Here is a 14,942-nt window from a genome sequence, read left to right as displayed (position 1 = left end):
TGAGAAAGCAAATGAATCAAATTTAATCACATGGCATACATACTTGAAGCCTTCATACACACTAGAACACCAAATACAGGAAACACAAGATGACAACATCACAAGTGTGGGTATTAGGACATTCTTCAATTTCCTGTTTTACAGCATTGAAAATAAATAAATAACTTCTTTTGGACTCAACAGAAATACAAGGAAATGAAGGCAATTCTATTTCATTCAGTCATGATAGTTGCATTTTATAAACCTAAATATACTTATAACATATGTGAATTTATTTATTTGTTGTGATTATAAGTTCATAGAAGATAAAATCTGCACAATAATCAATTTACAGTAAGCTAACAATAAATATCCCTACTCAGAATTGCAATAAATTACATTGTTATAATACATTTGAACATTCCAAGCTAAATTCTTGTCTATACGTACCACATTCCCTATAAAGATCTCTCTCAGCACATTTATAGTATAAATTACAACTGGGTGTATTTGGCTTAAACCAGCTGCATCTGATTATATATGTATTCTATATGTATATTTTAACACTAATTCCACTAGTGATATGGATTATGATCAAAATGGATTTACATTTAACACATTTGACCCGCTGGCCAAACCGATGCTTACACATTTAGAGTGATAACAAATTCCCAAGGAAAAAACCTTGAAGTGGATGGTCTTAAATATATGTTCCCATGCTTGCATTTATGTAAATTACAGGCGAGTTGTTCAGCAGGATTTCCCAGTGTTCCCTGGATTCACTCTCTCTGAGGTATTTTAGCTACTAGAGATGAGCTTGGGGTTCATCCACCTGAGATAAAAGCCCCTTTCACACAGTTATACAGAAAAACTTCCGGAGCGACTTTATAAAACACTGTTTACATGTTTCGGAATTTTTCCAGAAAAGACCGTTCACACATTAATTTCAAAATATCGGTAAATTCTGACATCATTAGCCGGAAATTACCTCTAAACGACTGCACTTGTATTTGCAAACATAATAGGGGTGAGGCTTTTGTTGATGGTTTCACTTTTATTTAAAGCTTTAGCATTCATGCAGCTGCTTTTGTCCCAGAGACATCCAATGGCAGAAACGCTAACTGCGGCTAAATGTTTACACATTACAAATTCTGTGGATGGATAAGTACCCAGGTAGCAAATAATTCTGGCCCAAATTTGGCATAAAGCTGGCAGAGCAGGCATTCATCTGGCAGTGGCATACAGCATGTGGGCCAAACATGGCCCAGGTTTTTGTAGAGGTGACACACAAGGCTTAAACCAGATATGAAATGTAGTACTTGGGTCAGTGGTAAAAATTTATACGTGGGCCATTCTTGACACACTTTTTAAATATATTATATTGTGTTTGAGTAAAGAAAAATTATACCAATCAGGTCACTTTGAGAAAAAACATGACCATCTAGCAAAATGCTTGGGTTTATTAAATTCATTGCAGTCGTGACACACCAACATATCTGGCCCAGTTCAGAGACAGTTATAGGTTATTAACTTGGCTGAGACTTGGACCAGATATGGTCCATGTTTGGCTCTTATATAGAAGTATCTTGTATTGGCCAAGAAAAAGCTGATTGTGTGGGTCAGATCTGGGCCAGAGAAATTTTGCTATGTGGGTATTGTGAACAATTTTGATGTAAACATATGGAGCGCCACGCAGCTGAACACAGGGCTTGCAGGTAAACTCGCAAAGGTTTATCATAAACATTTAATCGATAATTTTTTTCCACAGTTAGCATTTTTAATGAACATAGAACCGTATCTGACTAACAACTAGCAGCAAAATGTATCTGGAAAAATTGTCAAAGGCTTTTGTTTTCATTCAACAGTGCGGATGTGAATGTGTCTGAATTAACTGATTGGCTGGAGTAGATTTCTCATGATTGCAATTTTCCTTTTGCGTTCACACAGCGCAGCGTAACCAGTAATGTTACAACTTCTCAGTCTGGAAAATTTGCCGGAACGAATTTACAGGTATTTTCAAAAAGGGCTTGTTCACACAAGATCTCTTTACGTTGACTACTTTGATTTACACATGATTACTGACAATTTTCTGAAAAAGTCTGTATGTATGAAAGGGGCTAAAGTTTCCAAATGATCATTTGAACTCTAATAAATCCTGCTCTGATTGGCCTTTCCAGTGTTTCAGTTATTAAAAAAAAATCTACAGTATAGGCTAACCAATTCAACACAAAACCACATTGTAAAAAAAAAGCTGATATGCTAATACAAATCATTACATTTACACCTCAAAACAATGAGAACACTTTCATAAAGAGGCAGGTAAAAACAATGAATATTGTTAGACCAGCTAACACAAATGTACCAACCTACAGGGACAATAATGATGCATCCTTGACCGTTTTTCTGAGGTAATTATATATGATCCTGAATAGTCTTTTAAACACCTTGCCAACATGTTGGTGGTCTTTGCATTGTTTTCCACTGAGATACCGAACAAGTTCGTCTTAAGAGCCAGGATCAGAGGGATGTCTTTTCTGCATTGAGCAATCATCTTCGACCTGATGTTTTACTGGCAGCGATTGGCGTCTTGAACACTCAGAGGTCTCCAAATGTAAACTCTGTACAGCTTGTGGGTGGCGAAGAGTTCCAATAGGCTCTGCATCCAAAAAGCTGTAATGAGCTTGATCAGCTATGGCTGTTTGTTGGAGATGGATGTGTGCTGTAGGATCACCAGTGGTGTTTGTGTGGTGGCTTCCGCTACGTGACCATCTCCCCATATAAGCCCCAGAAGGATTCTCAGAGGGGGGCTGTGAGGAACAGTCCAGGAGCTGGAGCTCCATTGCACCTGACAGACTTTCACTGGCCTTTATGGGACTGTCAGCAAAGTCATGAGGATCAAGTATCTAGAAAAAAAATCAAAGATGGTATGTTCACAAAATAAGTAGAGTTAACTTCAATGTACAATTTATAATATGTTCATTAAAATTGCCCGACTTATGTATTTCTATTATTTTGAAGAATGTTCAAATCTGAAAAAATAGGCTATTTAATAAAATAGTGACATGGACATAGTCCTGTGTCCCCATGCTATTGATATCACACACCCTCTATGTCCAGTTTGGTTTTATAGAAATCAGGGAAGCACCAAAACGTTTATTACAACACACAGAGCAGCATTACAGATTTCTAAAAAATGTTGTTAGTATGATAAAACAGTGCTGCTTCTTTACCACATGATCACGACCTGAAAAAATGGTTGCATAATAAATGCATACTGTGTCACAGTCGTCTTGGATCAGCAATAGGTTATATGCAAAGCTAGTGTTTTCAGCCAGAGACGAACATCCGATAAAAGCTTTATGTTACTATTTTCAGTTTCATAAGGTTTGTTTAACAGCACCAGTGTTGCAATGTAACTCAATTATATGCAGTTAAATAGACTTCATTATCCATTTTGGTTGTTAAAGCATAAAAAGAGACGAAAGACCATTTAAACGCAGGTGCCGCCCTTAGCAGCCGGTTAGCGCAGAAGTTTCACTGAAAATACTGGGGTAAAATTAATTTCCATATTTGAAGGACATGGCATGGAAAAATATGATGTAATGCAGTGCTTCTTGTTTGGTCTTATACCCACTTTAATTGTATCTTAGGCAGGCAGTGAAGATCGCTGTTTTTTTTAAGAAATCAGATTTTAAACACAGCGATTTTGTATGGGATGACAATTAACCAGAAGCCCTGGGGCTGAATGAAATTAAAAATATATTGCATACATAATACCCCATTGCTTCAGCACTTTTGTTGCGCATTGCCAGCTTTCAACTTTTCTTAATTAGTTTTAAATATTTTATACTCTCATCCCAACAGGAGTCCCATGGGATGCAATGAAGATCACAACTTCCATGATTCCACACTCAGTCATGGCTAGGGATGTAGCGATTCACAGTCGGTTGAAAATCGATTTAAATTTGTGATGATTCAAATCAGTAAAAATGTTGAATGAATTGCGATACATATTTTGAACAGAGAGGGCGCTGTGTTTAACTGGTGCTCTAGGCAAACGACGATCACGCCGCCCTCAACCCAAAAGTGACCGGTTCGTGGAATGAAAGTTTGCGGTGTCGCGGACAAAAGTGAGGATCGGACATCACCCTCACTATTCTGCTGCTCTATGTGGCTGCCTAGATCACCTCTATGGACGCATCGGCTCTGATCATATATTATATATTTAGTTATTATAAAGTGTTCAGATCGAGAGGACTTCCGGTGGCGCTATGACCAAGTAAGCAGCATAAAATTGAGCTCCGTCAAAATAAAAAAAGTCAAGTGGTAACTTTAATTCCTAACACTTTGGTTGAAGTAAAATCAAGACCATCAACATAATGAGCTCGACTTCAAGACATAAGACGAGTAATAAACTCGACAATAAGAAGGAAAGGGAGGAAAAACGGAGAACGCCGAGCCCAGTTAGCATCGAGAAGGCTAACGCTAGCAACGAAATGAAGCTAGATCCATACGTGCTTGAAGAATTAAAGAATCTTCGCAAGGAAAATCAAGAAGGACACAGTCAGACAAAGATGTGCCTCGAAAGAGTGGAACAAACAGTCAAAGATATAAAGGACCAACTTATTGAACACGAAGAAAGAATTGAACGGGCAGAAGAAAGAATAAGCATGGTGGAAGATACATCACGGCGACACCAAAGGGCGATAAAATACCTGCTTCACCGCGAATGGGATCTAACTGCAAAGTGTGACGAACTTGAAAATAGAATGAGGCGCAACAATATCCGAATTTATCAAGTGCCAGAAGGAAGTGAAGGAAAAGATACGGCGGGATTCGTGAAGAAGTTGCTAGATGAAGTACTTAATTTACCGTCAGAAATTGACATTAAGATTGAGAGGGCGCATCGTTCACTAATGCAGAAACCAACGGACACGACAGCCCCCCCGAGATCTATAATTGTCAGATTTCTGGATGCAGCGGTGAAAGACGCGATCATCAGACAAGCGTGGAGCCAAGGTCAGATTCATTTTCGGGAAAAGCGAATCTTCTTTGATCAAGATTACTCCCCTGACCTTCAAAGGAAAAGAGCGAAAGTCTACGAAGCCGTCAAACAACTAAAGAAGAAAGGAATACAGGCAAAATATGTTTACCCGGCACAACTAAGACTGAAACTTAGCAGCGGCGAGAAAACATTTTCAACGCTGAAGGATGCGACTACACAACTGAAAGAACTCGACATTGAAATACGCTGTGGAGAGAGAGAAAGAATGGAAGAGGAGTTGAAAGAAAAGCCGGGAAATAAAAGGAGAGAACGAGACACAGTATTGTCGACAAGCGACATAAAGGCTTTGATTCAAGAAGGGTAGATTCGGTACTTCAAAACGGGACAATAGTTTTCTTGCTTTCTAAGTAATTCAGGAAGGTGCGTTCCCGCTTGTGTTAGGAGCTGTGGAGAGAGAGAAAGAATGGAAGAGGAGTTGAAAGAAAAGCCGGGAAATAAAAGGAGAGAACGAGACACAGTATTGTCGACAAGCGACATAAAGGCTTTGATTCAAGAAGGGTAGATTCGGTACTTCAAAACGGGACAATAGTTTTCTTGCTTTCTAAGTAATTCAGGAAGGTGCGTTCCCGCTTGTGTTAGGAGTTTAAAATATGACTATAAATTTTATAACTTTACAAGTTCTGTTGCCATACGTATACAAGTGGTATGTTAAAGTTTTGACGGACGCTAAATTTTAAATAGGAAATGAGTGAAATGCACTCAATCAGACCTCTTATCTTTTACACGTACTTTAGTGTAATAGAGGTTTCAATAGCACTGAGTGCTATATCTTCCCCGGAGAGGATGGACCACGCCTCTCTGCCATACAAACCTGGATTAGATGCAGAACACGTTCGAAAACTGCGTCTAATGGGACAAATGGAAGTTCAGTTCAGTTCTGTTCAGTTTACGGTTATTGAGGGAATTGTTTTTCATTTTCTTTTTTTTGCTCTTTGCTGTCATTTCAAGTGTAGACATACAAACATAAGGAGGAATGCACATCTTAACGTAATTAATGAACATGGAACTATTGAATGTGGTTAGTTACAATATAAACGGAATTAATAATCCTATAAAAAGGAAGAAAATCTTTAATCAGTTAAAAAAATGGCAGTGTTCAATAATATTATTGCAGGAAACACATTTATCAGAGATAGAACATTCCAAATTAAAAAGAGAATGGGTAGATCAAGTGTTTAGTTCATCATTTGAAAATAACAAAAAAAGAGGAGTAGCGATCCTATTTAGTAAAGCGGTGTGCTTTAATAGTGAACAAATATTTAAAGATAAGGATGGGCGTTATGTTATGGTGATTGGATCAATTGGAGGTGTAAAGATAACAATTATAAACATTTATGCCCCAAATGAAGATTGTCCGCTTTTCTTTAGAAAAATAGCAGCACTTTTAACAGATAAAAGTGAAGTGTGTGTTTACTGGGAGCACTGCCCAAAGAGATGTTTGATAAGGAAGCAAGATTTGTCCTAAGGATATTATTACTGGTTGCAAAAAAAATGATAACAGTACATTGGATGGAAGAAAGTTCTCCAAAAGTGTCTCAGTGGATTCAGAGACTTAAACAGGTCTATATAATGGAAAAAATGACTGCATGTCTACAGATGAAAACTGATATTTTTCTAGGGAGGTGGAAAAGTATTAAGACATATTTGGAAATGTATATTTAGAGATTGCTTAACCTCACCTTAACATGACTGTTATTTGATGTAACTATGCAATACAATGTAACTTGATGTACAGATGTATCCCCTGAAAAGTAATTATGATGGCAACACCTTTTATTTTAATTTTTTTTTTCTTTATTTTTTATTATTATTATAATTTCATTATTTATTTTTATTTATTTATTTTTTTAGGTACCCCCTCGTGTGTAAGGGGTAAAAAATTTTGGGGAAGGGGTTGTTCTGTAAAATAAATATATAGAAAAATCTTAAATAAAAAGTTTCAAAAAAAAAAAAAGTGTTCAGATCAGCAGTGGACACTGTAAATGTGCAAACATCTCAGTTTATGACAGAACACATAGATATTCCAATATTTCTTTAAAAATTTTTTTTTTATTTCAGCACAGTCACAGTTTTAGTTTGTTTGCATTAAAGAGCCTCTTTAATTTGTATAGTTCATTTTTGATTTGGGATTAGTTTTAAATTTGTAATGTAGCTGCACAGTCAAAGTTAATTCATTCATTCATTTTCTTTTCGACCTTTTTTAATCTGGGGTCACCACAGCGGAATAAACCGCCAACTTATCCAGCATATGTTTTTTACGCAGTGGATGCCCTACCAGCTGCAACCTATCACTGGGAAACATCCATACATTCACATTCACACACATACACTACGGACAATTTAGCCAACCCAATTCACCTGTATCGCATGCCTTTGGACTTGTTGGGTAAACCGGAGCACCCGGAGGAAACTCAGGTAAACACAGAGAGAGCATGCAAACTCCACACAGAAATGCCAACTGACCCAGCCGAGGCTCGAACCAGCTCGAACCGAGGTGAACAAGCCATCCACTGTGCCGCCGTGCATCTGTCAAAGTTTTACTTTGTCTAAATATATTTATTCAAATTTTTATTTGGATTTTTTTTTTTATTAAAGAGCACTTCCTCACCTTAATTTTGTCTCAAAAAATTTTGTTTAAAAAATTGTGACTAAATCGTAAATCGTGAGATTAATAATGTGAATTGTATCGAATCTTGACTCGTACATCCATAGATGTACATCAAATTGTTACATCCATATAGTCACGGCATTATCGAACTACACCTTTGTTTGTTGTTAATACATCCCCTAAATTAGTAAAAATTACATACCGTGCCTTAAAATTGACATAATTATTTACAATTTTTTTAAGTAAATCAAAAAGTAAGTTAAATCTGCTTAATTGTTATAAGTTATATAAAACTGGCATTGTTCTTTTAAAAGTTATTTAAATTAAGTTATTCGAAGTTTACTTTCCTATAATCTGTTTCAAGTACATTGTTCTCTCTTTTAGTTTTAATGAAACAATGTAGTATTTTCATTAGGACGTGCTTTTAAAGTGCTGCTTCACCTAAAAACATGTCTCAAACATGCCAATAGTATCTGGATGCAGCCTTTATGATGCAAGCTGAGACTGCATCTCTCAGAGATGCAATGTCAGACACAATGTAGTCAATTGAGCTAGTGACATCACTGTGACTGGTATGGTTAGGGGTAGGGTTAGGTGAGGCCATTCAAAAGCATTATATGCAGCTCAGATTGCATCTGCACCAAGTCTGCAGCCAGACCGCTCTCAAAACATGTTGAGTATTTATTTATAATAAATAAGAACTGTGACATCTACTGTGTTCTACTGCATATGGCGTGAATGTCATCTTGTGGGTTGTTCAACCAACGATTACTCCTGCTTTCCAAGAATAAACATCAAATTTATCCCAATGGGGATTTAGTTAATACTGCAGATCTTTGTTTCGCTGTAATCAATGTGATTACCACTTTTCAATACAAATAAAGTTGACTTAGGTTTTATTCATTCATTCTCTTTTTGGCTTAGTCCTTTTTTTAATCTGGGGTCACTACAGTGGAATCAACCACCAACTTATACAGCATATGTTTTACGCAGCAGATGCCCTTCCAACTGCAACCCATCCCTGGGAAACATCACCTCAAATTAAATCAAATCAAATCAAATCACTTTTATTGTCACAGCATCAGCAGCATGTGTGCTATGATGAGTGAAAAGCTGGCTCCAGACAGTGCAAATTACAGACAGTGCAAAATACAACAACATACAACAGCATACTCCCCAAAAAACAGTTTGACAATGTAAAATTGGCAATGTAGACAGCGATATGTACAATGAATGGGTGTACACATAGTTGTAGGCAGTAATGTTTTAAGTATGAAAAGCATTAAGCATCCACACACACTCACTTACACTCTTACACTACAGACAATTTAGCCTACCCAATTCACCTGTACTGCATGTCTTTGGACTGTGCACCATGTGAACACAGGAAGAACATGCAAATTCCACACAGAAACGCCAACTGACCCAGCCGAGGCTTGAACCCGCGACCTTCTTGCTGTGAGGCAACAGCACTACCTACTGTACTGCGCCACTGATTAGCTGACCTAAATTTTTGTTTGAATATTTTTAGTAAACATATAGAAATACCTCAGACAGGATAGATGGAGTCTCTGTTTCTAAAGGATTCACAGGCTGAACCAATTTCTGTCCAGGTTTGGGTGGAATTGGCGATGCTTCTGTAGGAGACGTCACAGAGCTGTAGGCTGGTGGAACCTGCACCATTTGCCTCTGAAGCAACTGCATTATGGCTCCAATGTCCTTTGACATGCGCTTCTCCAATCTTTCGAAAAACAAGACAACAAACACAACTCAAGCATAAAGAATACACCACACTGTAAAAATATGCTGGCTTCCACATAATTCCTTAATGTTGTTAATCATTTTTACAAATTTGAGTGCATTGAACATTAAACAATTAAGTTGCCCCTCTCCACAAAAAAATAATGTGTTGTCTTCAACTCTTTTTAAATAGGTAGTACACTGTAAAAAATTCTGGTTGCCTTACATTTTTAGGCTGAATCAAACAAACCTTATGAGTCCACTGAACTTATATTATGTTAAACTGACTTAAAACAGCTTGCATAACTTATAAAATTAATTAACAACATGATTAACTTAGTTTGATAAGTTACAATGAACTAAAACATATGCTGTCATGACTAATTGTTCATATTATTGTTTACAGTGTAGAAGCAGCAAAAGTCCTTTTTTTTGAGTGTAGGAGAGCAAGAAAACAACAATAACTGTAGTTTGATCTCACCGGTAAAGCTGCCTGTGCATCATTTCAAGTCTGTTCTCTACCTCTGAGCATTGCCCATAGGTGACATTGTGCAGGACGGTGTTAGAGGGAACTGAAGATGAGGGGAAGGACATGCTGTGGCTGGGTACTTCCTGGTAGTGATGGCCACGGCTGCTGTCTCCCCAAAGGCTAAAGATGTTAGAAACCCCTGAAAAAGCTCCTGATGTAAAATGAGGTAATGTCAAAATGATGCATTTACTGCATAGATTAAAATTTAGCCACTGATTATACTCATTCAAGTCATTCTAACCTCTATAAATGTAACTTTATTTATAAATTTATTTATTTAAATTGCATAGTTCGCCCAAAAATCATAATTTACTCATCCTACTTTTGCCAAACCTGTTTGAGTTTCTTTCTTCCATTAAACCCAATAGAAGATTTATCGAAAAAGGATGATAAAAATACAGCTTGACTGTTTTTCCTGCTTGTCAATGGCTGCTTTTTACAACATTCTTCAGAATATCTTGTGTTGTGATACACAGAAGAAAGAAATTCATTTAGAATTAACTAAGTGTAAGAAAATGCTGAAGAAATTAACATTTTGGTTAATTATTATGCATGTGAATTTGGCGATTATTATGTATATTGTGAATTATTATTTAGATCAATAAGTGCATTAGAACACTGAAAAAAATATTCAAAGATGATTCCTTGGATTTACTAATTTTTTTACGTTAAGGGGTTGTAAACAATTTATTTGGGTTGAATTTAAACAAGCAAATTAAGTTGAACATTATTTAATTTAATTTGTTTAAATTTAACACAAATAAATTGTTTGCAACAGTTCTGCAGGAAACACTTTTTTCAGTGAACTTTTGTTTGGAAGAGGTCTGAGAACCATATTTTTCCAGGGATCTCTTTCTCTTTGTTTGTTATACACTAAAGGCCAGTTCACACTACATAAATGAATGCCAACAAATAAGTCTGTCAGAGCTTGTTGGATCAATGTGTTACCACTGTCGGCGCCTGTTGCCATTGGTTGGAGTTTGTTTTCACCCAACTGAACATGTTTAATTGGATTTTGTTGAATCGTGGAACGTCTGAGCAGTGTGTTATGGTTTTTCATCAAATGGAAACAAACTTTGACATAATCTGAGTAATGTTTCCGTCTGTGCGATGTGAATTGGACTTAAACTCACATGGGAGTCTTCCTTTTAACCAATCTAAAAAAGCGTCTACCTGGTAAATTGCTTGTTAACACACATTTCTAATCAGCCAATCATATGGCAGCAATTCAATGCATTTAGGCAAGTAGACATGGTCAAGTCGATCTGCTGCAGTTCAAATCAAGCATCAAAATGGGGAAAAAAAGGGGGATTTAAGTGACTTTGAATGTGGCATGGTTGTTGGTGCCAGACAGGCTGGTCTGAGTATTTCATGTATTTTCATGCACAGCCATCTCTAGGGTTTACAGAGAATGGTCTAAAAAGAGAAAATATCCAGTGAGTGGCAGTTCTGTGGGTGCAAATGCCTAGTTGATGCCAGAGGTCAAAGGAGAATGGCCTGACTGGTTCCAGCTGATAGAAAGGCAAAAGGTAACTCAAATAACCATTTGTTACAACCAAGGTATGTCAGCTAACAACAGGAAAGTGAGGCTACAATTTGCACAGGCTCACCAATATTGGACAAAAGAAGCTTGGAAAAACGTTGCCTGGTCTAATGAGTCTCGATTTCAGCTGCAACATTTGATTGGTTGTGTCAGAATTTGGCATCAACAACATGAAAGCATCGATCCATCCTGCCTTATATCAATGGTTCAGGCTGGTGGTGGAGGTGTATTGGTGTGGGGGACATTTTCTTGGCACTTTTTGGGCCCATTAGTTCCAACTGAGAGTTGTGTCCACACCACAGCCAACCTGAGTATTGTTGCTGACCATGTCCATCCCTTTATGACCACAGTGTACCCATCTTCTGATGGCTACCTCCAGCAGGATAATGCACCATGTCATAAAGCATGAATCTTCTCAGACTGGTTTCTTGGACATGACAATGAGTTTACTGTACTTAAATCGCCTCCACAATCACCAGATCTCAATCCAATAGAGCACCTTTGGGATGTGGTGGAACGGGAGATTCGCATCATGGATGTTCAGTCGACAAATCTGCAGCATCTGCTTGATTCTATCATGTCAATAAGGAGCAAAATCTCTGAGGTAGATTTCCAGTATCTTGTTGAATCTATGCTATGAAGAATTAAAGCAGTTCTAAAGGCAAAAGAGGGTTCAACCTGATACTAGTAAAGTGTACCTAATAAAGTGGCTGGTGAGTGCATCTTTTATTATATAATTTTATATAATTTATTTAGACTTTGAAGTATTAAGCACCACGAAAATATCATTAAAGTAACCTGAAATATTTAGGAAATACATTCTCAGTCCTGTAGGGCATTACAACAGTTTTTTTTTTTTTTTTTTTTTTTACAAAAAAAAATTGGCTTACATTTAAGTGGATATACAACATAAATCATAACAGAAGTTCATGAAATAATCTTTTGATATATGTATATTTTGATACACATCTGTTTGTAACTGTTGACAAATCAGGCAAATGTTTTTGTCATAATGGCTAACAGTTAATTGGTTTGGAAAATTGTGACTATAAATATGACTTAAAACATTTTATTTATATAATATAATAATTTAATTATTTTACATTTTTTTAGTGGTGCTACTAATTCCTAGACAAAATTCAGCTTTTTGTGTATTTTTTAAAGGTTTAGTTCAGTCATAAATGATAATCAATTACTCACCCTCATGCCATTATAAACCAATGAGGTGTTCATTTAATTAATTTATCTTCATTTAAACATAAAATTAAAAATATTTTAAGTAAATTTTGAAGATTTTAAGAATCCAGATGCCTTAAGTGGCTTAACTGAAGTCTTCTAAAGAGACATGATTGCTTAATTTAGTTTAGGCTTTCATTCAGACTTTTATTTAAATTTGAATTAACACATATACATATGCAGCAAAGCAAATATGGTAAGAAAAAAGCTCAAAGGCACATGTTTGACATGAGAATGCTTTGTAATTGTGCATCAGACAAGCTTGAGCTTCTCGTTTATAATGTTAAAAGAGCTCTTTGTATGTGCATTTATGGGTGAGTAAAACATCTGAGATTTACTCATCAAGCTATTTAAAAGACTTGGATTTATTTTGTCAAAAACATCATTCATTCATTACAATATTTTAATTTGTCTTTTGAAAATAAAGAAAAATCCAATTGGTTTGCAACAACTTGATAGTGAGAATCAAAATATTTAGCCCATGTAAACGTTAATCTAGTTATGTCATTCCTTTTAATTCTTTCCCTTTTATTAGTTATTGAACTAGAGGATGTTGGATGCTGTGTTCTAAACTGTAATATTATTGTGTGTCATGAGTATTTTGATATGAAAGTTAAACAAACGTATGTTTTTGTGAGCATTCTGAGTGTTATTATCCTAAAACATATACACATTTATAATACAATGCTAGTGTTTGGTACGGCAACCATTCTCCCAATCAACATACAGATTCATCATTGTAGTTAATAATGTGCTGAATTAGACCCTATTCTAAAGTAGAAGCTAATTTAGTTAAAATATACCAAAAAGCTAATACTTTTCTACAATAGTTCTAGGAACTGTGTGAAAAGTTCCTTTGGTTTAAAAGCCCCAAAGTTTTGATTATAGATCTGTCAATTTTTATCAAATTTTACCATCAGAACCAGAGTCCTACCTGAGAGTGCATTGAACGAGTTACTGCTGTTGTGGTCCTTGTCCCTGTTAGCATTGCTAACGCTATTGATATGGCTCTGAGAGCAGTCCACCATCACAGAGGGTCGTTGAGTCTCTTCCTCTTCATCGCTGCTTGACTGTGAGGCAAAGATGTCTGAGCTGCGATGAGCAGTTTGTCTGTTCTCATGCTGTTTTCCTGAAGTCTGTGTTCTGAAAGTCATCCTGTTGAGCCTGTCTTCTGCTCTCTCTGTATCTGCTTTTAAGAGGAACTCCATTAGTGATGAAAACAGAGGATCTGGACAAATATATTAACTCTCACACACTGTTTACCACGAGAGATGGAGTTTCTTTTAGATTGAAAGAACAACTTTGCTCTGCGTGTGTGATGGTCCAGACCGCCATTGTCCGAATCATCAGGGTCACTGCTCATTGACCCAGCTTTAGTGTTAGTCTGTTGAGGAGAAAAACACAACTGCTCAAAATCCCACAATGTAAATGTGTCATAAAGCTAGAAAAACATGTAAGCTTACGTCTCTCAAATTAAAAGTGATTTCCAGATTGCTCCAAAAGTAGTCAGAGAACTCTGGATACATTTCCAAGACCTCCAGGACATCATCTCTGTGGATTTTGTGCAGGTCACAGTACGTAAGTGCTCTCACATCTGCACTTGACTTTCCAGGACGAGCATATGAGTTAATGGGCTCTCCAAATATATCATTCTTGCCTGAAAAATATAGACCAAAAGACATTTAATGCCTAAATTATGTCAGATAGTATGGACATGGTATGGAAGTTATTCAGGAATATGTTAGTATGTAACGTGTTATTGTGAATACAGCATTAGAAATGTGAAAATATTTGAAATCAACAGCAGGTGGCGCTGCATGCCATTAAAAAAACATGAACATGACAGAAAAGAAAATAGCAAAATGTCCACAAGATGGAGCCACACAAGGAAAACTTGAGGTTTGAAACACCATTAAACGCATAATTGTAAATAAAAGAAGAGTTACACTTGAATTTTAACGCCCATACTACCCATAAAGAGATCTGAAATTTGGTAAATATATCAAAATTTTGATACTTTGTTATAAATATGAAACTTATATTTGACCCTGAACCCCATAAATAGTCATTAAGTATGAAGGTAAAAAAAAAAAAGCATTCAATTAAGAGAAAAAAAATGTGAAAATTTTTAAGTATTAAAAAAGTCCGTCCCTGAGTACATCCCTCACAAATCTATCTTTTAAATTCATATATTTAATAGGTAGCTAGACAAAATATTCTATTTGTGCATATACATTAGTCA

The 14,942-nt window shown here is 36.3% G+C and overlaps 1 protein-coding gene across 5 annotated transcripts in view; it reads right to left on the bottom strand.

The window, feature by feature from the left end:
- The window catches only part of kcnh2a (potassium voltage-gated channel, subfamily H (eag-related), member 2a), a 100,623-nt gene continuing 85,681 nt past the window's right edge, over positions 1–14,942 (bottom strand). For 2 of the 5 annotated variants that reach the window (XM_087239783.1, XM_087239785.1), the window contains 6 exons: positions 14,164–14,357; positions 13,964–14,084; positions 13,635–13,889; positions 9,874–10,072; positions 9,201–9,393; positions 1–2,882 (listed from right to left, as the gene is read on the bottom strand). In XM_087239783.1, coding sequence (XP_087095909.1) covers positions 2,484–2,882; positions 9,201–9,393; positions 9,874–10,072; positions 13,635–13,889; positions 13,964–14,084; positions 14,164–14,357 — 1,361 coding nt within the window. In that variant the 3' untranslated portion in view covers positions 1–2,483. 5 annotated transcript variants of the gene reach the window in all.

The sequence above is a fragment of the Danio rerio genome, chromosome 2, assembly GCF_052040795.2.
Source record: "Danio rerio strain M-AB ecotype USA chromosome 2, GRCz13ab, whole genome shotgun sequence".
Taxonomy (NCBI): Eukaryota; Metazoa; Chordata; class Actinopteri; order Cypriniformes; family Danionidae; genus Danio; species Danio rerio.
Note: the sequence above shows the minus strand (reverse complement) of the source record. Positions and strands in the feature narration are given on the sequence as shown.